The sequence below is a fragment of the Mustela erminea genome, chromosome 3, assembly GCF_009829155.1.
Source record: "Mustela erminea isolate mMusErm1 chromosome 3, mMusErm1.Pri, whole genome shotgun sequence".
NCBI lineage: Eukaryota > Metazoa > Chordata > Mammalia > Carnivora > Mustelidae > Mustela > Mustela erminea.
Genome location: NC_045616.1, coordinates 78860140 through 78886166, shown reverse-complemented (window position 1 = coordinate 78886166; position 26027 = coordinate 78860140). Strand labels below are relative to the sequence as shown.

Sequence of the window (26027 nt, the reverse complement as noted above, 5' to 3'; positions counted from 1 at the left end):
TTATTATATATGGTGTTAAGGTAAGGGTCTGATTTTTAGTCTTTTACACATGGCTATCCAGTTGTTCCAGCACTGTTCCTTCCCATTGAATGGTCACAGCACCCTTGTTGAAAATCAGTTAATTTAAATGTATGGGATTATTTCTAGATTCACAGTTCTGTTCCATGGATCTATATGTCTATCTTTATGCTAGTATTATAGAGTTTTGATTACCATAAGTCTGTAGTATATTCTAAAATCTGGAAGTCTTGAGAACTCCAACTTTTTCATATGTAAGATTGTTTTGGCTATTTGGGGCTCCTTGAGATTCCATTTGGATTTTAGCGTGGATTCTTCTATTTTGCAAAAACAAAATTTTTTTTGACAGAAGGTTACAAAACCATTTATATGCAGAAGATCTACATAAACAATATATAAATTCTTCCTTCTCTTCTTTCTTCTTTCCTTATCTATTATCCATTTTTCTATCTAGTATCATTGGAATTTAGACGGCAATTACATTGAATCTGTAGGTTTCTTTGGGTAGCACTGACATCTCGATATTATCTTCTAATCCATGAAACAAGGATGCCTTCCTATTTATCAGTGTCTTCTTTAATTTCCTTCAGCAATATTTTATAGTTTTTAGTGTATAAGTCTTTAGCTTCCTTGGCTAAGTTTATTCATAATTTTTTTTTGATGCTGCTTGTAAATAGAATTGTTTTTCAAAGAACTTTTTAAACAATTTTATGGTTAAATTGTTTTGTGGAACTCCGGCAGTTAGAAATAGCAGTGAGTGAGAGTGACAGAGAAAGGGTATTTTAAGTGTTAAGGCACTATAAAAATAATATGGGTCAGGGTGCCTGGGTGGCTCAGTTGTTATGCATCTGCCTTTAGCTCAGGTCATGATCCCAGGGTCCTGGTATTAAGCCCCGCATCCGGCTCCCTGCTTGGTGCGAAACCTGCCTCTTCCTCTCTGCTTGCTGTGTTCCCTCTTTAAAAAAAAAAAAAGAAAAAAGAAAGAAAAATATTCTGGGTCACTTAAGAGGTAGTGAGTTTCCTGACATTGAAAGTGGTCAATCTTGGGTAGATGGCCACTAAGGAAATGTATTATAAAAGGAATTCACACAGCAGGAGGCACAGCATAAAGGGACAGGAAGATGTGTGAGGCAGAACAGAATTTCCTTCAGAGTTCCTTCTAGCCCTGAACTATCATACTAAACAATGGAGCATTAAGAAATAGGAAGTGAAGGGGCTTCCACAGAGGATGGGTAGACACAGCTAATTTAAGTTGAAGACAATGCAAATAATTAGGTATAAATTTAAGACTATACAAAGAATTGGAAATGAGGAAGTGTGATGTAGAAATGACATGTACAAAGAGAAGGATGAATGATGGTCCCTAAAGAATCTAAAACAAACAAGAAAAATTTTTTCTACCGCAGGTCATGAAACCAAAGGTCACAAAACAGAAAACAGAAGGGTTAAATAAACAAACAATATATGCATTCTTCCTCTCATTCCTTCTTTTCTTATCTATCTCTGTATATATCTATCATCTATTTTTCTATCTAGTATTATATGACCACCATCTAGAGCATGTTTTGAATGGCTCTAGCCTCTCTAATTGTGTGAAAGTAAAACAGGTAGACTTATGTATGGGTACATAAAGAGAAATTGCAGAATTCACCAAGAGGGGGAGAGGCTGAAAGTAGAAAATGGAAAAGAGACAAAGAAGTAGGAAGAAAGAATCATGTGAATAGATGTAAATCATGTTTTATAAAATGTTATCTATGTATAGGTATAAACAGGAAATAAGACTGGAAGGACATGCATTAAAAAGTCAATAGAGATCATCTCTTAGATGTTCTTTAGAACTTTCTATATTTTCCAAGTTCTCTATACTGTGTTTATATTTTTAAAAATCATCAAATTAAACCAAGTTTCTTTCTTAAATGCTGAGGAAAGTGTCTTACAAGCTTTATACTGATGTGCTACTACTAAAAGGATAAACAAAGCTTAGTGTGTCTGTAACTGAGAAAACAAGTCCTGGATATTTGACCAAGTTCTGAAAAAGAAAAATATATATATATTTTTCTAATTCTGACCTTTATAAATTCCCTAGATTAAACAAACAGGTGCATATATTAAGTTTTTGTTAGGTTTTACCTAAAAATTGGAAGGACAGACACTCTTGCAACCATCTATTTCCCTCATTTTTCATGGTTAAAAACCCTAAAAGTTTTCTGGATGTGCCATAAATTATGTACCTAATCCCAAGTGCCTCACTCTTTAATAGTGGAATTTTAGACATAATGACAGGCTTTTAGAAATGTTTGAGATTAGAGGAACTTCCTCAGAATTTCTCAAATTTTACACAAATGTAAGCCTCTTTTCTAAAGCTTCACACAGTAGTTCTGCCCTTGAGTTATTGCGGAGCTGCTTGGGAAAGTCATTGCCTACAGCAATAACTGTCCTATTTTATTGAAATTTACCCAGAGGTCAGCTTGACACTTGTTCTGCTTAAGCTGTGATTATTTTGTGGAAGAGTTCGATCAATGTAAGGATAGATTGGGTATTGCAGTTTCAAGAGTCCCGACCAGAATGGTCTTGAGGGGGCTTTCTTTAGTTCACACTATTCTGAGGCTCCTTGGGTGGCTGAACCCACTCTAGAATCACCCTAAGTCCAGATTCATTTTGGCTGACTTTGTAGATCTTCCTTAGACTTTTCCTCACAGAGGAACTGATTGCCTGTGAAGAGCTGAAGTTTAATGATTCATCCATTTACTTGATATCTACCCTAGGCTACCCTAGAAATTGTGGGGACAAATGTTGCAGAGTCTCCGTCTTTAAGAAAGACATGCCCTAGTGGGGAGACGAGTGTGTAAATGACAACTGAGATATATATAGCAGGGATATGGAAGGACAGAGGAAGAATCACTTAAATGAATAGTTCCCTGGGCATTCCCTTGATTCAGATCCCTCTCTCCTCCTGCAGGATTATCCTGGGTGTTTCAGGGACAGTAGAGAAACTCCATTTCAGGGGTTGTATGGAATGACCTATCCATAAGGTGGTGAGGCCCTTCCACTTTTAGGGAGGATACCAAGCCTACACTGTACCCTGATGGCTCCATGTGACAATATTGCCTCCCACTGGCGATGAAGAGTCCCTGTGGGCCTTGACCTGTCCCTGAACCAGGATGGTACGTACCAGTTCTGCTGGAGAGAATTAAAAGCCAGTCTGGAAATCTCTAACAGTGCAGAAACAAGTTTGAGATCATTGATACAGTTGGATGGCATTGAAACAAAAGTAGTTTCATATGACGCACCATATATATCATGTGACACATTGCATACATACTCAGAGGCAATGTAGGAAAACACTCAGAGCATAGACCCAACCTCCAGAGTTTGTTTGAATCCTGGCATTGCCACTTACTTGCGAGCTGTGGGATCTTAGGGGAGTTGCTTAACTTCTCTATTCCTATTCTTCAATTGTCAAAGGGGATAAGAATAATAACTACCTTATAGCTCTGTTTTGAGAGCTAAATGAGTTAATCCATGCAAGGTGCTTCAAGCAATGCCTGCACAGAGTGAGTATTCAAACCATGTCAGTTATTATGAATATTACTTCTCTGACATAGATAGGGCTCTCTGTCTTCTTTGCCCTTAATGAGACCCTTTGCATTGCTGAGCAGGCTGCAGAGATCTTGTGAGCTGAAACATTTTGTTATTTCTCCTGTTTTCTCCTCCAGTTCCTCAGGGTATATTGGCTGAGGCTTTAAGAGTATTTTATAAAGTGCCAGTCATATGCAAGGAGGAAAAAGAGTCTCTTTCTAATATTTTTAAAGAGAAAAACAGCTCCAAGCTTTCTGTATATACCAGCTCAGAGAGCAAGTACTCAAAGGAACTTTCATGCCCTGAGAGTGGAAAAGGGGATTTCATTCTCTGGGGAGGAAGTCTTGCAATAATATCTCAAGGGCAAATACCTGGCCACAATCAGACCTTTCTTAATAACTGGATTTGTGATGTGGCACATGTTGTGTTTCTTTGAATCTCAGCATCACTGTGTCCCTCGGGCTGCTGCTTCTGACCTGTGAATGCCATTCCACAGTTGGCATCTCTACTGAACCTGGGGTGGTAGTGGGATGAGGGGTGGGGGGGCTGGGAAAATGAAACTTGCTATTTTAAGAAGCATGTCTGTGTTGAACTTCAGTAATGTTGCCTCTCTAGAATGTATTTTCATGGAAAGAACTTCATTTTAATAATACTAATTCTTAAAATGTTAGATCTCAATCTTCAATGCATAGGGCATTGAGGATATGTACAATGAATGACTCAATTGAGTGTTTTAGCCTGCATATTCGTGGGTTTTCTCTTCTCCTGGAGGTCTTGTGGAAATCTCCTTGATGTTTATTGTGTCTTTAAGTTCTTTGGCAATTAGGCAGGTATAAATTTTAAATGAATTTTGTAAAGGACTGTACTAGCCTCGTTGGTCTTTGGAAATTGCCAAACAAGTCAAGTACTGTTATTTGAACCACCCTTTCTCCAATCTCCCTGACTTTCTTCTGGACCAAATATATCACTCCACCTACCTCTTTCACTTCCAAGAATTGACAGATTTTCCACATTAAGTATATGCCATTTTAACTGGGGACTCTGGAGGTGAAGAATAGGTGAAGAGGCAGAGTTTGTTAGCTAGGAGAAGACATGACAACCTCAAGGCCATGGGACAAAAAAGTTCTCGAAGGTGCTATAGCCCCCTGATGTGCTGGGCCTCAGGATAAGGACAGTGGCTTCCTGCCTGTGGCTGCTGATCAATTACTGAATGCTACATCTGAAAGTATTTACTTTATACTATATGTTGGCTAACCGAATTTAAATAAAAATAAAGAATAAAAATAGTTACCAAAACAAATGAACAATAGCAAAGAAACCATGGCAGGAAGTCTGCCACAATTCCATTTCAATTTCTTCAGGCATCTTTGGAAACACATGAGACTGCTGTTAGGAAACTTAATGTCAATCGGTGGCTATGGACAGAGAGCAAATATGGACATTTCGAAGATCAGAACAATTTTAAAGAAAAAGGTAAGTAAGAAAGGTAAGAGATTGGTGTCCAATCTGGGAATGGATTACTGATGAAGAGGGAGGAAGAAGAGTTAAGACAACAAGACGTCCATGGAAGGCCAGCTGACAGAATGTTTGCAACAGGGCTTCAGGAGCAATGCAAAACTAAGGGATTAGAATACAGTGATAGAACTTGGAAAAAATGAGTAAAATTTCCCAAGATCCCGTGTGAGTTAGGCTCAATAGTGAGGGCATTTCGTTGCTTATTTATTAAGTGAATCTCTGGGTCTCCCCTCACTCCCCAAACCCCTTCCATAATAAGGGGCCAGGTCAAGCGTGAAGTTAAGCGGATCTAACAACTGGTTTACCAGAGCCTCCATCGAAATGGAGGCAGGCCTAATAGCTGGAGTGGGTTCTATAACTTTTTAGCTGCTAAATTGTACGTAATGTGTATGTGTTCCTGGGGAATGATCAGTATAGGAAGATGGGTGGTCTCTATTGATCTGAGGGTATAGAGCTATTTTAATATTGTAAGAATCGATGACAGTTCTGAGCATAGTGCTGGAATTACACATACCTATTTGTTTTTTACAAAAATAAGATCATGCTGTACATACAATTCTTATTTTTGCCCCCTTTCACTTAATATATGATCATAAATGTCTTCCCATGTCACAAGGTGAGATTTTAAAATGTTGTTTATAAAATGTGGCAAAGGAGTCCATTGACTGAGCTTAACACAACGAACTGGATCATTTTCTTATTACAGGACATTTAAATGTTTTCTCTTTTTTTGAAGAATCATAAGTTTTGGGGCCACTCCAAATAAAGCTATAATATTCTTGCTTATATGTCTTTTCCCCCATCTTTGACTATTTCCTCTGGGCATATTCCTAGAAGTAAACATGGGAGTAAGTGCATTCGAGTCTGTCAAATTGGGCCTCCAGAAAAGTTAAACCAACGTACCCTCCCCAAGCCGGGCCCGAGAGCACATACTTCATCTTTCTTAACGACACTGTACATTATTTTTTTAATTAATGTTGATGTGAAAGAAGGAAAACAGTATGTAATTATCAATGGTTCTTCTGTTCCCGGAGAGAAAGGTTTTTCCATCTGTTTATGGCCATTTATGAATTATTTATTGGTGTCCTTACATTTTACTATTTCAGGGCATTTATCATTATCGAGTTGATTTTAAAGACCTTTATATATAGTAAGGACACCAGTTTTTCACCTGTTACCTGTGCTGCAGTTATTTCCCCTGTTTGCTACTCAAGTTTTCAAGTGTTTTGCTGGTTTTTGAAAAATACATCTTCAAAATTTATGGATACTGCATTTACAAAATTTACTGCGCTGCTTTTATGATTAGAGAGGTCAGGATTTGTGGGACCTTAAGCCTAAGGTCCTAACTTACATGTTAATATTGAACTATAATTAATACAGAATTTCTAAACTAAATTTTTGTATGCTACAATTTTTTCTCAAATAACCAATTAGCGGATAATTGGTCCCTTTCCTTGCTGCTTTGTGGAGGCAACCTTATCATAAACTAAATTATTATTAACTCCCCACAAGAGGCTCTTCCTACCTCCTGTTCCCTTAAACTGTGGCTTGGCAAGCAGAAGCCCTGACCTGCCCTCTCTGTAGTGGTACACACATGAACTTGGGGACAGAGCCAAAGTGCACCTCAGGCACATTCCACAGAGTCTTGTGGTTAGTCCACAGTCAAGGTTCTGAGCTTTTTTGGGTTTCCAGCAGAGTTCTGAATTCTGAATTTTTGGTAGCGTATTGGAAGGAATTAAAAAACTTAGAACCCCAAAGTTAGCAAAAACTAGGATAACAGTCACTTTTACAGGACAACAGTGTCTACCAGTCACTGTGATTGTATCCACTGTTACTGTGCTCTTCATGTCTCTGTCACTGTCTGAAAAGGAGTCATAAGGATGGTTAAGAGTTTCATGTTTTTTATGCACCAGGCACTGTACTAAACCCTTTCTGTAAATCAGTTCATTTAATTTTCACCTTATGAAGTAGGTACTACAAATTAGCCCCATTTTACTGATGGGGAAACTGAGGCATAGGGCAGGAAAGTGACTTACTCAAAGTCACATAGGTAGTAAGTACATGGTGTAACTCAGAAGAGGCTGCAGGCTGTCAGGCCTCAGATTCCACCCTCTGACCCAGGTGCATTATTGTATATAACTGCCTTTTCTCTCAGGAGGCAAAGCTCTGACATATGAATGTGAAGTTGTGACCTTTCTTTTGTGCTGGATGGTCATTCTACGTTCCATTCTCTCAACAGAGCTTTTGCCCTGCTCTCCTCTCTGGGGCACCAGCTGCGTGGTTCAGCATTCTGCCTGACAGACATCACTGTCCTGGAGTTTAAACTCATTTGTAGCAAAAATAAAATTCACACGTTAACTGAAAATTGGAAATGTATCTATGAAGAGTCGGTTGTACACCAGGGAGAGGGTTAAAGTTAGTAGTAATAGCATAAAGATTCTAAAGTGAGGTTGACTGAATTCTTTAAGTTAAGATAAAAATCAAATGACCAAAGAACAAATAATTCCCAAACTGAAGCACTGAAAAAGAGAAATTTTGCTAATTGCTTATTTTTTAAAAAAGATTTTCCTTTAAAATAATCTCTACATCCAAGATGCGGCTTGAACTCACAACCCCAGGATTAAGAGCTCGATCCTCTACCAACTGAGCCAGCCAGACACCCCCTCAAATTTATTTTCTAAGGCAGCAAAACTGATAACACGCACACAAACACACAGGGAGGCACCTACAGAAGAATTCAGTTTATGAGCACAGAATTCTAAGTTTTAAATTAAATTTTACCAGATAAAATTCAGTTGGATATTGAAAGTTTATAATTTATAAGTCAGTTATAAATTATCATTTATCAAATACTTTATCATTTATAAAGATGTTTGTAATGGAGCAGAAGGCCAGCTAAAGACAAAGCGTAAGCTAACACCCTGCAACCTCCCCCATCCCCCGGCTCTTTGGTGGGACAGGTGTGACATTCTTCCTGGGATCTCCCAACTACCGAAATGTTAATACCTTGCTCGAGTGGAAAATAATGGCAACGCCTCCAGTATCTCCTCAGTATCTTGTTTGTCAGTCCCCGGTCCTCTTTAGCATATGAAAGTTCTTTTGAAACCTCCCTTTCCCTTAATTCCCCTAACTCCATTTTGCTTTAATAAAACCACCATTTTGCACCAAAGACATCTGAAGAATTTTTTTCTTGGTCCTAGGCTCTGGACCTCACCCCACCTAACCTCAAGTATACTCCAAAACTACATCATTTTGATTTCTTGATGTCTATTAATAAAATACATCACAGCACTAGAACAAAGGGGAAATACATGACAATTTGAGTTAAGAATCTAAAAAAGCTTTTACAGCTAAAAGCTTACATTCTAAGTATGGCTAAGTGAATTTATTTCTAATCAGTTCCAAATATCATATTTAATAGTAAAACAATAGAGAAGAAAGAAGACAAATGTAATCTAATACAGTAAGTATGAAACAAAAAAAAAAAGATACAGTGATCACAAAGGGAGAGCAAAATTATCATAGTTTTAATAATAGCTAACTTTATGGATGACTCATGTTCCAAGTACTGTCCCAGCAGTATCATTTGAATTAGGCTGTTTATTTGCTTCAACAATTTTATGAAGTAGGTGGTATCTTTATCCCAATTTATAGATAAGGATATTGAAGCATGGAGAAGTTTAATAATTTCCCCATAGTTGTACAGCTGTTAAGTGGCAAAACAGGTTTTGAAAACAGTCCGCCAGATTTCATCCTGTACATAAGATGGCACAAGAGAATTAATGACGAAACTATTAGAGGTAATAATAATAACTGATTAAATTAGCAGATTTTAAAATCAATATAAAACTAGATAGTTCTTTGTAATAAATAATATAAGCAGGAAAATCAGTCCTCCTTACACAGAAAATAACTCATTATAATGAAAATATGAAATGCCCAGGAATAAATATTTAAAATCTAATTGAGGAAAACTACAGATTTTTGTTGAGCCATATAACAGAAGAGTTTAATTGATGGAGATATATGCCATATTCCCAGAAAGGGCAAACAAATTAGGATGATAAATTTTAATTATTATTACAGATTCATTTGTAAGTTTAATGTCATTTCAATAAAAGTTACAATAGTTTTCTGGGGGATCAGGGTCAGTAAAATGATACTACTTTTAATTTGTAAGAACAAATGGATAACTTTATGCTTTAAAGATTTATTTATTTATTTATCTGACAGAGATCACAAGTAGGCAGAGAGGCAGGGAGAGAGAGAGAGGGGAAGCAGGCTCCCCGCTGAGCAGAGAGCTGGATGCAGATGCGGGGCTCAATCCCAGGACCCTGAGATCATGACCTGAGCCAAAGGCAGAGGCTTTAACCCACTGAGCCACCCAGGTGCCCCAACTCTATGCTTTAAAGAAGAAAAAAAGAATATATTTAACTATTGGCTCACCTACACAGAATCTCTCTAAAAGAATACATAGGAAACTGCTTACATGGTTTTGCTTTGTGGCTAGGAGAGTTTGGCAGGGTGGGAAAGTCTTCATTGGTTACGGCTTTATACCTTGAACTTGTATTAATGCAGCATTCTTCCAAAAGCAAAAATAAAACAAAAAATGAGTAAGAATATCCAATAAAATTGAAAGAAAAAAAAAAGAGTACCGAGGGAGTTTTCCTCTATCAAATAGTACAACATAATAAAACTATTAAGTTTTTAAAAAATGACATTCTGGAGTGATGTGAAGTGTGTAAGCCTGATGATTCACAGACCTGCACCTCTGGGGCAAATAATACATTATATTATAATATTTTATATTATTTATATTATAATAAAAATAATCTAAAAAATCTAGCACATAAATAAATAAATAAATAACATTCTGCCTCAAAATCAGATAGATTCCCAGAACTGCGTCGAGAGCCCAGAAACCTGCTTTGCACCAGCATGGACAGTGAAAGCTAGCAGGTAGATTGGCTTTTCAGCGAAGGGAAGAGTTTAATCTGGAAGGCGACAGAACACCGGTAACAGAGGACAGGCAAAGTAGAAGTAGTCCAAGATGTGTGAGCTTTCCTAGAGAATTCATTTCCTTCTGATGTGGTTTTCCTGCCCAGAAAAATTCTGTACCTTCCAATTTCCACAAAAAACAGTGGTGCTATGCCATGTATTCATTACTAAGGAGGAGCCAGCTTAAAGGGTAAGATGTTCTCTTGACCTGGGAAGACCAGTTGTCCATGTGATCTTATGTAAGTCATTTGTAAGAATCACCGGCACTTGTGGAGTGATTACTCTGGGGCCATGTGTAGTCCAACTGCTTTGTATGTATTCATTAAATCTTTAGAACAACCCTCGTTATAACCCTCTTTACAACAATCCTAAAACCACCACTAGCCCTCACTGAATGATTACTATGAGCCAAGCATGGTTACAGGGGGCTTTGAATGTATTCATTAATTCAATCTAGATAAGCAGTCCTTGGTAGTAGCTTCATCTTAATTTACAAGGTAGGAGAATGAAGCCGTAGAGATGTTAAACAGCTGGGTCACACAGTAAGTGGTGGTACTGGCCTTGTTCAGTTTGGCTCTAGGACCCATTACAGCATTATACTTTATCCCCATCAATAGCTCTATGTTTCAGTCTTTACATGTAAAAAGTGAGGGAGTTGGATTACACACTGAGGTTCCTTCCAATTCCAAAATATGACTGTTCTAATCCTGAAATTGATTTCCACTCTGACTACCTGAAACCAGATATTTGTGAGCCCGTCTTGATTCCTGTGTTCAGTGGTCATGCTGAGTCAGTCAACTTTTAGCCAAAATTCTAGCACAGCATTTTTTAAATAGCACTAAGTAATCAGAAGAATAAAAATGTCAATTCAGATGAATTTCAGGTGTCTCTCTCACAGTTCTTAAAAATAAGTTAAAAAAAAAAACAACCTTATAGTAGACTGTGCTCTGATTTACTATGGTGAGTTAAAGAACAAAGAAATGGTCTCAGGGTTATTCACAATCAAACCACAGGATATTGATGTCAAAAAAATTCTTTTTTTCTTTCTATCAAATGCTGTTTATGTGTGACCTTGTTTACAGAGCTGGGCTCCCTAAACTGTCTTTTGGAGAAACATCAACAGTGTGCTGCCCAGAACAAATGTGCTGAGTAGGAGTATGATAAAGAAATTGGTTTCTTGGGGCACCTGGGTGGCTCAGTGGGTTAAAGCCTCTGCCTTCAGCTCAGGTCATGATCCCAGCGAGCCCTGAATGGGGAATCTCTGCTCGGCAGGGAGCCTGCTTCCTCCTCTCTCTCTCTCTCTCTCCTCTCTGCCTACTTGTGATCTCTGTCTGTCAAATAAATAAATAAAATCTTAAAAAAAAAAAAAAAAGAAAGAAAAGAAACTGGTTTCTTGGGGTGCCTAGGTGGCTCAGTCATTAGGCGTCTGCCTTTAGCCAAGGTTGTGATCCCAGGGTCCTGGAACCAAGCCCCACATCAGGTTCCCTGCTCAGCAGGAAGCCTGCTTCTTCCTCTCCCGTCCTCCCTGCTTGTGCTTCCTCTCTCACTGTCTGTCTCTATGCCAAATAAATAAAATCTTAAAAAAAAACCAACCAAACAAAAAAAAACCCAACCTGGTTTCTGAAGCTTCTGTGATGGAACCCAAGCCTTGACTTTGCAAATACCCAACTTCTATCACTTTGGCTCCCTAGGTCCCACTCCAGTGTAACCCCAACCTTTTAGCTGCAGACTTGTCTCCCAGGATGCTGGTGCCCTTCTCTGCTCCCAAGGCAGCTGGCTGTGGAGACTGGATCCACTGATACCCTAGAAGAGGTCAGGCTGTCACAATGAGCAAAAGCCACTGGTCAGAGTTCATTGCAACTGGACATTCAGCATGGGGTAGCCACTTTAGGGCTGTCAGCTCCCACCAGCCCCACTTGAGGTGCCACTACCTTTCTTTTCCTTCTTGTGCTAGGAGTCATGAAGTGGTGGATGCAGTGAGTTATCAGAGACCACAAAGTCTAATTTTGTGGTAAAGGGAAGTGTGAGGAGGGGTTGGGTTTCAGAAGCTGAAGTTAAACTGGCAGGTTTGCCCTTGTCCTATGGGGTGCCGGGTAAGTCATGTGACCTCAGACAACCAAAGATGGGACATACTGAGGTTTGTGTGACATTAACAGGAGTAAAGATTTAAGCACACCACCTAGCACGTGGGAGCTGCTTAATAAACCAGTTACTGCTCTTCTTCTGATTAATGATGCTGATTAATATGCTTGGCCTGATTTCCTTTATCTCCCTTTGAAAGCTACTTCCCAGCCCTAGCAGGAAGGGTGAATTACTGTGAGTCCATCTTGGTGGCTGAGAAGCTGAGGACAGGCTGGGCTCACAGACTGAAGAACAGAGCCATTTGCGAGCTATACAACACCTGTATTGCTAGAATACAACACTTTTTTTTTTTTTTAAGATTTTATTTATTTATTTGAGACAGAGATCATAGTAGGCAGAGAGGCAGGCAGAGAAGGGGAGGAAGCAGGCTCCCTGCGGAGCAGAGAGCCCAATGTGGGGCTTGATCCCAGGACCCTGGGACCATGATCTGAGCTGAAGGCAGAGACTTTAACCCACTGAGCCACCCAGCGACCCCTAGAATACAACACTTTTTATGCTGAAATCCTTTTTGTATTGCTTGACTATTTTGAAGAAGGTGGTGCTAATTTTACAACAGAAAAAAAAAAATCCTAGTATATTAAAAAAAACCACTAAGAACTTCTTGATATGTAGAAGTACAACACCTGTCACTTCCAATTACCATTTAAAAAGATTTAAATGATGTTGTGATAACCTGAGATGGAGACATCACCCTGTGGCACTTTGGCTGGAAAGGCATAGTCTAAACCTAGTCATGAGGGAGTGTCAGACAAACCCAGAAAGAGGAACTCACTATGAAAAGAGAGAGAGAGAGAGAGACTGTAATTTCAAAATGTCAATGTCATAAAAGACAAAGGAAGTATGCAGAAGTGTTCCAAAAGAAAGGGAACATAAGACACATGACAACTAAATGTAATACTTAATCCTAGATGAGATCAAGTACTGGAGGAAACGATATGAAAGACATGACTGGCTCACTAGACAAAATTGGAATGCAGACAGATTAAAGTATATGGACACACATGCATATATATATACATAGAGGCAGAGAGAGGCAGAGACTTGGAGATGTGGTTCAGAGAGAGATAGAGAAGAAAGCCAACAATAAAGCAAATTGGGCAAAATGTTAATGTGAGGTGAATCTGTGTAAAAGACAGTCAAGTGTTCTTAATACTATTTTTACAACATTTCCTTAAGCTTGAAATTATTTTTAAACAAAAAGTTAAGAAAGGATTAGGATGTTATTAAATATTGTACATGTATATTTCAAAATTCTGAGGTACATTCTGAAGTAGAAATACCTCCTGTGTAAAAGGACAGTCTTCCCTTTTCCTCCTCCCCAATAGACCCAATAAAAGACGATCATTGATGATCAAGTAACATTTTGAAGTTTCACAAAGAGAAAACAAACTAAGGGTCCTTATTAAGCACACAAATCTATCTATTAGTTGGAAGCTGGTAAGTTTTAGGTTAAACCACCATGATTTTAGGAGATAAATCAGAAGAGCTGAGATCATCCTCCTTCTATAGATGGATTCTCAGAATCACCCAACATTTCACACTGACTGACTGGCAGCCTTCCTGATAGAAGTGTTAAGAGTGACTCCTAGTTGGATGTGGCCTTTCTGCAAGTGCATCCAGATGTGCATCCAGACCCTCATCTTCTCACCCTGTCTCATATTTGGGGACAGGTCAGATGTTTGTTTCATATGTGTTTGGTAATAATCATAGCTACATGTGTAGTCAGTCATTTCTCTTTCACACTCCATTAAAATATTCTTGCATCCAAATGGTTGGATCAAGGAGAAAAATATATGAGTATCAGTTACTCAACACAGTTGCTTAATAGTTGTTACAGAAATATCGAGTTAATGAATAGAGATGGTAAGAAAAGCTCAGTGTGGGGCCCCAGCTGACTTCTGAACAAGGGGCTGAATAGAGGATTTGCCTTCTGGAGTTGATTTGGCTACGATGTGGGACATAATGTCAGGGTTAATGGAGGAGACATACGGGACCCAGTTACCTCCATTCCCTCGGGCTACCATTCCTGGATCTGCCTTGGGATGCATCACAGGGTAAGAGGTCCCATTCCCCAGGTAGGGCTGTCCTCTAGAGGAGAATAGTGACAATGACACCATATTTCTAATTCCCAACCCGCGGAATCGCTTGCATTTTTCATGGCTCTCTAAGGTTGTGAATAGTAATTGTGTGGATAAGACTAGTCAAGGGCTTCCTTTCAGCTAGGCTCCGAAGAGGTGCCAGGAGAGGACTGGACTATTACAACTTCTCCCAGGAGTTGGTTGATGGGAAGGAGGTTCTTGTGCCAAAGGGACAGCGGGGAAACAAGTAAGGGCGAAGGGCAGGCTTCCAGCAAACTTGTTTGATGAAACTTGGTCTCCAGTGGGCAACAACACTGGAGAAAGAATTCGCTCATCTCTCATTTTCCCTCTGCTCCTCTTCCTTCACCAAAAGAGGGAGAAGGCTAAGCATTTTCCAGAGGCCAAGATATTCTGCTTCTAAACCTATGGATTGATGATTTACCGGCCTATCTTCCTTTATCAGTCTGAAAATGAATCACAGCATTCTCCTCAGTGTTCCTGGGTTTCACTCTAGGCACCCAATCAAGGTTTTTAAGCCTAAAATCATCATGTGAGCCCATATCATTCCCTCTCTGTCTTGTCTCCTTTGCCTGACTTTGCTCTGCTCTCTTCCCAAAACTCGTTGGAAATTTGCTTTCTCTTCCTGTGGGGGTATCTGGATGTCACCCAGACTTTTCACTTTTGCTTTTTCAGCAAAGTGCAAATCTGTATACTCTAAATTCTTTTTGTTTAGCATTCCCATTTTGGATGAAAAGTTGGAAATGAAAACTGTCACATCTGTGTGTGGGAGTTTCAAAAATCCACAACACAACGGAAGAACAGCTTGATTATGAAAATACCGCCTCATTAATTTGAATTTTCATTAATCTCTACTTCTTCCTTAAAATGTACGGTTGATGAAGGAAGAGTACTGTCTAGATCCAACATGAGTTTTGAAGTCCAGACGATTTATGCTTGAATCTCAGCATTGCCATTTTGTCTGTTGTAACCTTGGGTCAGTCATAACTTTTGGAAAAATTCCCTCCTTAGGGCACCTGGGTGGCTCAGTGGGTTAAAGCCTCTGCCTTTGGCTCAGGTTATGATCCCAAGGTCCTGGGATTGAGCCCACATCAGGCTCTCTGCTCAGCAGGGAGCCTGCTTCCCCCTCTCTCTCTGCCTGCCTCTCTGCCTACTTGTGATCTCTGTCTATCAAATAAATAAATTAAAAATAATAATAATAAAAAATTCCCTCCTTGGTAAACGGGGGGAAAATAATAGTGGGGCAGATATGAGGGTTAAATGAGCCAGTATACGTGCATGTGGCACAGAGCCTGGGTCTGGTAAGTGCTCAGTAAACCTTTGTTCTTATCAAATGTATTCGAGGTAAAGTACCTGCAGAGGGAAAAGGCAAGGAAGATTCCGGAAGGAGCAAGCTGACATTTTTATTTCGTACTTCTGGCCTCTAGAAGTAGGAGACCATGCCTTTCTGTTGTTTTAAGCAACCCATCCTATGGTACTTGCCAGGTAGCTCTAGGATTCTACTGCAGGAATTGAATCTGCACCAGAGCGCCTGGCCCTCCTCCCATTGTCTCAGCACCCTTACCAGTGAAAGGCCTGTGGGGTGGCCCCCAGCCCCCTCAGGTGCCCACAGACACACTGCTCATCAAATGCTTAACTTCCCAGGCCCTGCTCAGGGCTGGGTATAGGCAAGACCCTTGGGACCAGTTGTCCAGCTCCTGTTCTCCCTCTGAGGCCTTGGGTTCCTCCTTCAGGCATCACAAACCTTTTCTTTCCACAATTAGAGACAAAGCTTACAACGTAAATCTCTTCAGTTATATAACATCTCCACTGCAGGAAGAACCTTTGTGTTCTGTAGTAAATGATTTTACTACAGGTCCTTTCCTGCATGTGGGCTCTGAGAGGGAAGACAGCCAGAAGGAGCACGTGGGACCAGAAGTGATGTTGCTATGGTGAGAGCAAGAAGCACAAAGCAGGAGTGGAGAGCTCTGAAGACCCAGGCTTCCTGCGTCACAATTTAACAAAGCAAGCCAGAAACACGGCTCTAATTCTTTTGGCCAGTCAGAAAACCAGATCTTCAAGCCTCCCAGCAGCTCTGTCCCTGCACATTTTTCAGACACAGAGATCAGTTTGCCCAGGTGCATGCAAATGGGAAGAAAACTGAGACAGGACATGAGCAATTGCCCTCCATCCCCGTGCCCCTAGCATAAGGATGACTCATTCTACCAAAGAGAAATATAGAAAATAGAGAAAAATGCCATTGGAGGGATTCAGATTTAGCATATCCACATCATTTGAACCCGGATGGTCATTCTGTGTCATATTTTTCAAGTGTACAGTGCTAAGCGTTCTCTGGGAACCCATAAACCAGAGCAGCATGAGCCCTACCACCACCCCATAGTAGACCACCCATGAAGAGAAATTTCTTATTGTTCTGTTGTCTGGAGAGTGAACACCTGGGTCTCAGTCCCCTCTATTACTGATTAGCTGCGTGTCTTAATACAAACAGGGCCTGACTTTTAATCTCTCTGTGCTTCATTCTTCCCATCGGAGAAGTTAGGGGGATGGGTTGGATGAATGGTTTTCAAACTTCATTGTACAGAGATCTTCCTGGGGAGCTTTTGTTAGGCCACACCCCACACCAATTAAACTGGAGATCCAGGCATCAGCATTTTCAAAACCTATTCATGTGATTCTTATGTGGGGCTACATTTGAGAACCAATGGATTACATGACTTCTAAGATCCTTCCAGATAGCCCATCTTTCCTCAAATCTGCATCTACTAGAATTTTTATTTTTCTAAATCTTCAGAATTCACGGAAAGCCCTCAAATAAAGCCAACATTCAACTTTTAGAGAGACGGTCACTTTGTTGTGGTTTGCCCAGCTACACAATATTGGTATTTAAAATCTATTTGATGGTCTAAACCATTATGGCCTTGCATGCTTTTAAGCATTTGTTCTGAGAACTGCTAAATTCAAGCTGGAGATAGAGAAGTGAAGAGCCTTTCACATTTGAGGTACTCACAGTCCAAGGTAGTAGTAATTATAATAGCAACAATAATAACAAAAGCACCACAATTTAAAGGTTTCTATGGCACATTAGGCAATGGGACTGGTGCTTTTTACAAATTATGTTACATTCTCACAACAACCCTGCTAGGCCAGCATTACTGCCTCCATTTTATTGCTGAAGAAAATAAGACCCAGAGAGGTTAGGTAATTGGCAAAGGTCGCACAGCTAAGAAGTCAACCTACCATTCCAGCCTATGCTATTTCCACTGGACGATATCACCCTTAGAAAGAAAGGATTGAGAACTGGAGATAGAGTTGGCAGGGAGAAGGTTAACTTCAATGAGGGAGAGTCACGACTAGGGTGGAGGAAATGCAGTGAATAGCTCACATGAAAGGTGCTAAAAGAAAACGAATGCTACAATTTAATATGTTAACTAGTTAACTTTGTTTGGGGCTCAGTCCTGTAAGGAGTCACAACATTGGAACAGATGAATTCATCATGAAGGGCCAGCTCTTCAGTCGGTCCCAATTTCCTCAAATTCACCTTACAAAATAAACCCACTGTGCTCCTCTTTGCATTGCATAGCTCAGCAATGTCATTTTTTAAGCCAGTATTAGGTCTTTGGATTTAGGCATATTTTCACTTTTGCTGATTGTCTTCAGGGATACAAGACGGACACAGGGGAGGGGTTGGCTGTGGGCACAGCTGTAATAGTCACTTTCTCTATGGCGTTCCTCAACCAATGCAGTGTGAAACAGCACATTCTGAAGGTGCACACACACACACAATTCAAAATGAGTTCAGAAGTGGAGATCAATCTGTGTGTGTGTATATGTGTGTGGACACCTGTACATACAGTTACTCAGAGATGTAAATGTAAAACTAATATTTGAGAAAGCACCAAACTAAAATAATTCACCCATGAAACCATATGTAGCTTGAAGGATAGTAAACACAGTATGGCCTAAAGCAGGAAAAGGGAAAAAGAAAGAAGCAATGAATTTTCTGAATGAGGCTTTCACCAATCACCATTTTCATGTTGTAGCCAAATCAAGGAAATGACCAAAGAACTTTAGGATCCTGAAGAATACTCACAGGTGGCTGAAAGTATATCACATATTTTTTTAAAATATTCTAAAAAAAATCTATGACATTTGCAGAGTGGAAATCTCCTGTACATACATAGAAAAGATGCATAATTGTACAAAGGTATTATGTATACGTATATGTAAACACTTCATAAGCAAAATGGATACATATAAACTGTATGGCTGAATACATGCTTTTCATGAAGATGGACTGATTCCACAGCAATCTTTTCATGTGGAAAATGACCTCCACTCTGCAAATTATGAGTAATAAAGATATATCCTGTCATTGCAAATAATAACATAGTGGTAAGTCATACCACAACCCCGGATGAGATAATATATCAACTATAATGTAAATCTAGGTAACATCTATTCCTAAAAGGGAATCAAGAAGTATCTCTGAAACTGGAGCAAATGAGATGCTGGGTTAATAGACTGAAAAGAGATATGTGATTTATTCTTTTTATATAACTTACTATAACATTTTTTGAGAAGATTTGAAAAAAATCAAATGAGAATAAAGATGATCCTATCTGAAATAGCTGGTGTGCTTGAAACCCAATTTTTAAAATTTGTAGATCGGAATATTTTAACAAGACAAGCAGACCATAAGCTTATTTTTCCCTTCCAAATGCTTATCAAATAAGAAGTGGGCATTTAGAACAGGTTTTTCTGTGTGAAATCCTCTTTACACACACACACACACACACACCCACACCCACCCCTCTTTCCCCTTAGAATTGCAAAATCTCAACTACTGAACTAAAGATGCGAAGAACCAAAGGATGTATGAAAGCAGCGTTTTTACCTTTTTGCTGATCAAACACAGACGGAGTGCTGAAATCCATGGTTGCCTGTCTCATCATTTACCATCAGAATGACAAAAAGCATCCAGGTTTCTAGAGAGGGAAAAAGCACCACCTCACATGTTACAGTCAACGTATCAGTCAGATACAGCATCACTCGCCAAGACCTCTGTTTGTGAATTACATGTGCATTAGAGCTGCAGGTTGTTGTCAAGGCGAACGATGGCAATAGGTAAATGTTCTTCCTGTAATACCTGCCAGAAAAAAGAGTTACTTCTTATGGCTCCATTCATCAGCTATGCTTGTGGGTAATTACCATACACCTTCCGACCCCCAACAAATAAACAAAAAAGCTCAAACTCTAAAAAAACGCCATTTGCAGGGGGCCACCTGCCTTGGATTAGAGCCAGGAAAACACTGGAGGTCACGGAGCTTCAGCAGCTGGGATGTTGCTTTAAACTAAAAGAAATCTCAATGGGTGAGTGAGGATTCACAGGGCCAGACGGAGCATGTGCAAAGCTGCCAATGCAGTTGGATTCAGCTGTGTTCTTGGTGGAGTGAGAGCTGCATTTGGGTCATGTGAGCGGAGAGTGCCATCTCAATGGAATAGGACGTAAATACTGTAGCAGGAAGCTGCTGGCCATGTGCGGTATGGAGTGATTATCGGCTTTCCTGGCTCATCGGCGGCTAGCTTCATTCTCCAAATGACAGGGAGGGTAAGGGGAAGCAAGTGGCATTTGAAAGATTAGATTTCAAGGCTCAAGAGACCCAGGAAAATGAAATTAAAACAGTCTGCCATCACAAGGGTGTTCAGTGCAGTATTATCTGTGGTGGAAAAAATATATATATATATCAGAATATACATCATTTGAGGAAGAGGTAGATAAATGATAGTAAATTCACACTCTAGATTAAAAGATGTGAGGGAAATCTCTCTATTCATCTTGTAGGAGGTCTCTAATCTATTGTTAAATGGAAAAAAAAAGTTTATATTTCATTTGTTCACATTTTTATAAAACCAAAAACCACCCACTGTTTATGTAAATATATTTATATATGTTCTAAGGAACACCAAGGAAGATGCAGAAAGATACCCACTAAACTGTTAATACTGGTTATCTCAGGGGATTGCAGTTAGAGTAGTAGATTTCTAACTCCATCCACCATTGTGTTTTTAGTCTTACTATGGCAAAGGTCTATTATTTTATATTTGTCATTAAAAATATGATGTGGTAAATTCAAAACAAACAAAGCTCTATACTCTAAATAATTTGATTTTGAGGTAAATCACAGAGCCATACAGCAGGTACCTCCCTAAATGCTATTGAAAATGGTAGTATTTTCTTTTTAACTTTGTTTGTGCATGTGCAAATGAAAGCAGAAACCATTTTTCTTCATATATGACCATAATTTGTTGTGATATTGACTGATAGAACTTATGACATATATTCTTCACTAGGCAAGCTTCTTTCTTAGCTCTTGCTTCTCGTATTTTCTCACTGCCTTATCATTTATTTTCCATTAAACACATCGTCTGGCCTCAATTCCCTATGGCAATATTGCCACTCACTTATCTTTCTCACATCAGCCCCTTTCACCCAAATTCCCTGTGTTCTGTTTATTTAAAACATGAGCAAACCTACTTCTTATAAATCATTATGCAAGATGAGCTCCATAGGTAAATCTCTTAAATTTCCCGGTGTTGTTTTTTTTTTTTGCATTAGCTATGAAAGCTGAAGTGAGAAGGCTTAGTGGATTGACAAATAAAGTGACTCATACTAGCACATCCTCAGCTAAGGAAAGATGGCTCAAGCTTGCCCAGAGGACTGAGGCAGAACGATTTAGATTAGTTTCCTTCTCACGCATTTGCTCCTTGATTCATCGATTTCTGTGGAAGGATCACCATATTCCAGTCATTTCTATAGGCTCTGATGATGCAGGGATGAGCAAGTCCTCCACACTCAATGAACTTAACACTCTTGGGTGCAACTTCTGCTTCTGGCCAAGGTGGAGTCATAGGAACTGGATTTGCCTATTGTGTAAACAACTAGAAAATTGGGCAAAATATCTGAAACACTGGTTTTTCAGATCGCAGGTAGTGAAGGAGAGAAACAGATGAGCTGAGTCTGATGGGTCTCCCCCTGACTGCCTAGAGTTTCCAGGCTGAAGTGCAGGGAGGGTGCAGTGGGCTTAATGGTGGTCCCCCAAAAGATGCATAAACACCCTAATCCTCAGAATCTGTGGAAGTGACCTTATTTGGAAAATGGATTTTTGCATATGAAATTAAATTAAGGATTTCGAGTCGAAATCATCCTAGATTATCTGAGTGGGCCCCAAATCCAATGACAAGTGTCCTTAAAAGAGCCACACAAAGAGAAGGGGAAGTCATGTGACCAGAGACTGGATGATACAGCCCCAAACCAGGCACCCTTGTAGCCACTAGAAACTGCAAGAGGCAAGAAACAGATTGTCCCCTGGGGACTTCAGAGGGAGCATAACACATTCGTTGCTTGATTGATTTTGAACTTCTGATCTCCAGAGGCGTGGGAGAACAATTTCTGTATTTTCAGCCAAGTTTGTGCTAATCTGTCACAGCAGCTTCAAGAAATTAACACAGAGGACATACTCTCAAAATAAATGCAAAGTCTCTATAATTGTTACATTTCTGCACCCATTTATAACATTACCAAAAAACCAAATTAAAATATAGACAATTTCATGTGTGTAAAAGGGCTATGTGGGGCTCATTTTGAAGAAAGGCAGTCAAACAGAGTGGAAAGGATAGGAGTTTGAACTTGTTTCTCATTCGCTTTGTGATTAAAGCAAGTTAAAGAACTTTCTGGGCCCTGGTGCCTTAATCTGTGGCAGGAAAACTCCATTTCCTAACTTGTTAGGAGAGTTACTATTGTTGAGTCCACTTTCCAGGCTTTGAACATAGAGAAAATTCTTGCTATCTAACTAAAACCAAGTGTAAGATAACATTTGGGTGTTTCTTCAAGTACATTTTGAATAAGGCCCTTATTCAGGCATATGGAGTTCATAAACTCTTATCTGTACTGTACAGAAGAGGTCTCTGTGATTGCAAAACCTGGCCACTGGCTTCCCCTGCAGCTCATCACCCACCCTCACATCCAGCCACACTGCTCTCCTTTCTGTTCCATAAACATGCCATGCCCTCTCCCAGCCTTGCAAAACTCTGCCGCTCTGTCCCTCCATTTGGAGTGTTTTTCTCCAGTTCAAAGGTCACCATTTCAGAGAGGCTTTCCCTGATTCCATTATCGACAGTAGTCCTCCAGTCCTTCCCGGCACCAGTCAGTTCCCTCTCCAGAATGCTGGTTAGTGGATTTACAATAAGAAATAGCCCCGTTGGGGCGCCTGGGTGGCTCAGTGGGTTAAAGCCTCTGCCTTCAGCTCAGGTCATGATCCCAGGGTCCTGGGATTGAGCCCCGCATCACATGGGGCTCTCTGCTCAGCAGGGAGCCTGTTTCCTCCTCTCTCTCTGCCTGCTGCCCTGCCTACTTGTGATCTCTGTCTGTCAAATAAATAAATAAAATCTTTAAAAAAGAAAAAGAAAAAGAAAAAAATAGCCCTGTCAGGGAAATTGGGCAGCCATGCTTCTCAGACTACCTGTGGCAAAGGACCAAGTTTTAAAATTTCCAAAACGTCATGGACTGACACATTAATAAAATATGATAAAAATCAATAACAGAAAAATAAAAAGTTTACAGAATGCCAACCCCAGTTTTTATTATTAGATCAGTAGCCATATTGTTACATATCAATAATCAAAACAGGGACGCCTGGGTGGCTCAGTTGGTTAAGTGTCTGCCCTTGGCTCAGGTCATGATCCCAGGATCCTGGGGTTGAGCCCCATGCCAGGAGCCTGCTTCTCCCTCTGCTGAAACTCCCCACCCCCCAACTGACTCATGCTCTCTCTCAAATAAATAAATAAAATCTTAATCAAAACAAACATAGAATAAAAAATCATAAAAAATGTATACATTGTTCACTCAAAGTACTTGTAGGCATTAATATACTGTACTCTCCATTGTGGTAGCCCCTAGTCATATGCAGCTACATAAATTTAATTAAAATTAAAAACTTATTCCTTTTTTATATTTAATTTATTTGTTTGACAGACAGAGATCACAAGTAGGCAGAGAGGCAGGCAGAGAGAGAAAGGGGAAGCAAGCTCCCTTCCGAGCAGAGAGCCCAATGCCGGGCTCAATCCCATGACCCTTGGATTATGACCCGAGTCGAAGGCACAGGCTTTAACCCACTGAGCCACCCAGGCACCCCTAAAAACTTATTTCTTCAATCACTTATGGCCCCTGTGATTATATTTTGTCATAATTAAAACTTTTGCTCTTTAAGAAGTGCTTGAAAGATGATGGAAGCACAAACTACAGATAGGGAGAAAATATTTGTAAAACATATCTGATAAAGGACTTGTATCCAGAATACAGAGAATCCTCAAAACTTGGTAAGAGAAAACAATCCCATTTTAAGAAGGGCAAAAATTTGGGGCACTTGGGTGACTCAGTTGGTTGAAACCTCTGCCTTCGGCTCAGGTCATGATCTCAGGGTCCTGGGATCAAGCCCCACATTGGGCTCTCTGCTCTGCGGCCAGCCTATTTCCCCTTCTCTCCCTGCCTGCCTCTCTGCCCACTTGTGATCTCTGTCAAATAAATAAAATCTTTTAAAAAAAAAGGGGGCAAAAATTTGAACAGACATGTCACCAAAGAAGAGACATGGATGGCAACTAGGTACATGAAAAGATGCTTAACATTAGTAATCATTAGAAAAATATGAATTAAAATCATATTTTTTAACGAAATACCACCACACACCTATTGGGAGAGCTTTTAAAAAAGCTAGCAACGCACTGCGTGCTGGAAAGGATGGGGGCTCTCCAGCAGGCTGCAGATGGCCACTGACGTCTTGGAAAATAACTCAGCAGTTTCTTAGACAGTTAAACATAAATATGGCTCAGTGATCCAACTCCCTGGCATTCTGTGAAGAAAAATGAAAATACCTGGTTTCACAATACATATGATTGTTTATAGCAGCTTTACTATGACTCAAAACTGGGAACAGTGCAAATGTTCATGAACAAATGTTCATTCCCATGATGATGGAATACTAGTCAGCCATAAAAAGGACAGAAGTACTGATACATGCAACATGCGGACGAATCTTAAGAGCATTGCACTGAGGGAAAGAAGCCAGACACAAAGGGTTGTACACCGCATGACTCCACTTACAAGGCATTCTTGCAGTAAGTAGAGAGACAGAAATCAAAGGAGTGCTTCTCAGGGGAGGGAACAGACTACAAAGCATACAGAGAGAACTTCTGGAGTGATAGAAATACTCTGTATCTTGATCATGGTGATGGTCGCACACTGTGTTCACTTGTCAAATTCGTATAACCAAACACCTCAATGGGTGATTATATAAATCATATCTCAATAAAGCTGAAAGAGTCAACAATACAAATTCTACCTCTCTAATTAAACTAACAATGTTATCCTAAATTTAAAGGTACATTTGTTAAAAATTAAACTGAAAATGGCAAGTCTTAAAAATAAATAAGGCTTAAAAAAATAAATAAGGCTTATATCAGATTTTTATATACTTTTCGGTAATAGTTGACAAGCTAACCTTAAAATATCACATATTTCACACTCTTCTACTATGAATTTCCATGCAAGCTGGACGACGCCCAAACAAGTCTACACAATGTTCAAGGAGACAAATCCATCATCACAGGCTTCAAGGCTGGGGCAATGTCAAATTGCTGTAACCGATTCTAAAAGGTTCCATTTATAAGTACTCTCAGTTTTGTACTTCCCTTGTCTCCGACTGAGGACAAGCAGTTCCTGGAGGGCCACTAGACTTCTTGTAGTGCAGGTCTCCAACCCTCTTCCCTGGGATCAGTGGGCTCCCACACCAGGCTGCTTCTTGTCCTTGGTCTCAGCTCAGAGGCCTTACTGATCTCCATATTTCACCTCAAGCAGCGGCCGCTTCCCTGCCCCATCCCAGTTACACTTAATACAATGAGCTCATTTTTCCTTCTTACGATTGCCCCTATCTGTAATTGTACTTCATTAGGTCCTCATTATTTGTCTCCCTCTAGCTGATCCTGTCAGTCCCCAGACTTTTCAATGTGCTTCACTTTCAACTTTCAAATGCCTATGTCTGTATTTTGGTTTGAGGGTATTTTTTTCAGAATTCAGAAGACCACTCGGCTAGCTCTCAGGGTAGGTCAGAAGTTCCGGGGCTTACTCATGCCCTCCCTAACCAATAGCAGCCCTCAACCAGTGACTCTTGGGAGCCGGTCTATACCCACCAGCTGCATTGTCTTTGGATGTAATGATTCTGCGGTGTGCTGTTTTATGCCATTTCCCTAAGTTTCCCGTTTAAAACTAAGCTCTTGCCACCTGTGTTAACTGGTTTAAGAAGACTAGTTGCTGGGTTGCTGGTCCCTCCCTGTGTGATTTCCCCCTTTCCTACTAGTATTTTCCTGCACTTTTTAACCAGCTACTTGCTTTAGAATCGTCCCGGGGTCTGCTGCTAAAGAAACCTAAATTAAGACCCTTTTCCACTAGAGGGTAAACTTCCTAAGGGCCCGACCCTTGACTGCTTTGTCCACTCTGTGTCCCTACAGTCTAGCACAGAGCAGGGCACAAAGGAGGTGCTAATGAATGAAGAACTGCCCTGAATACTTTGAGAATGAACATCACTGAATGACTCTCCCTGCCAAAGCTGATAATATTACATTAGGACC

General features: G+C 40.0%; 1 protein-coding gene across 4 annotated transcripts in view; it reads right to left on the bottom strand.

Annotated features, from left to right (window-relative positions):
• ANKRD55 (ankyrin repeat domain 55) overlaps positions 1–24150 on the bottom strand; it is a 93887-nt gene extending 69737 nt beyond the window's left edge. Inside the window, exons 1-4 of one of the 4 annotated variants that reach the window (XM_032336206.1) lie at positions 24091–24150; positions 19425–19494; positions 19243–19333; positions 9602–9694 (exon numbers count right to left, since the gene is read on the bottom strand). In XM_032336206.1, coding sequence (XP_032192097.1) covers positions 9602–9694; positions 19243–19300 — 151 coding nt within the window. In that variant the 5' untranslated portion in view covers positions 19301–19333; positions 19425–19494; positions 24091–24150. Of the gene's footprint in view, positions 1–9601; positions 9695–19242; positions 19860–24090 lie in introns of those variants that run through there. The other 3 variants (XM_032336205.1, XM_032336207.1, XM_032336209.1) reach the window with 3 other exon arrangements.
• Positions 24151–26027: the final 1877 nt, after the last annotated feature.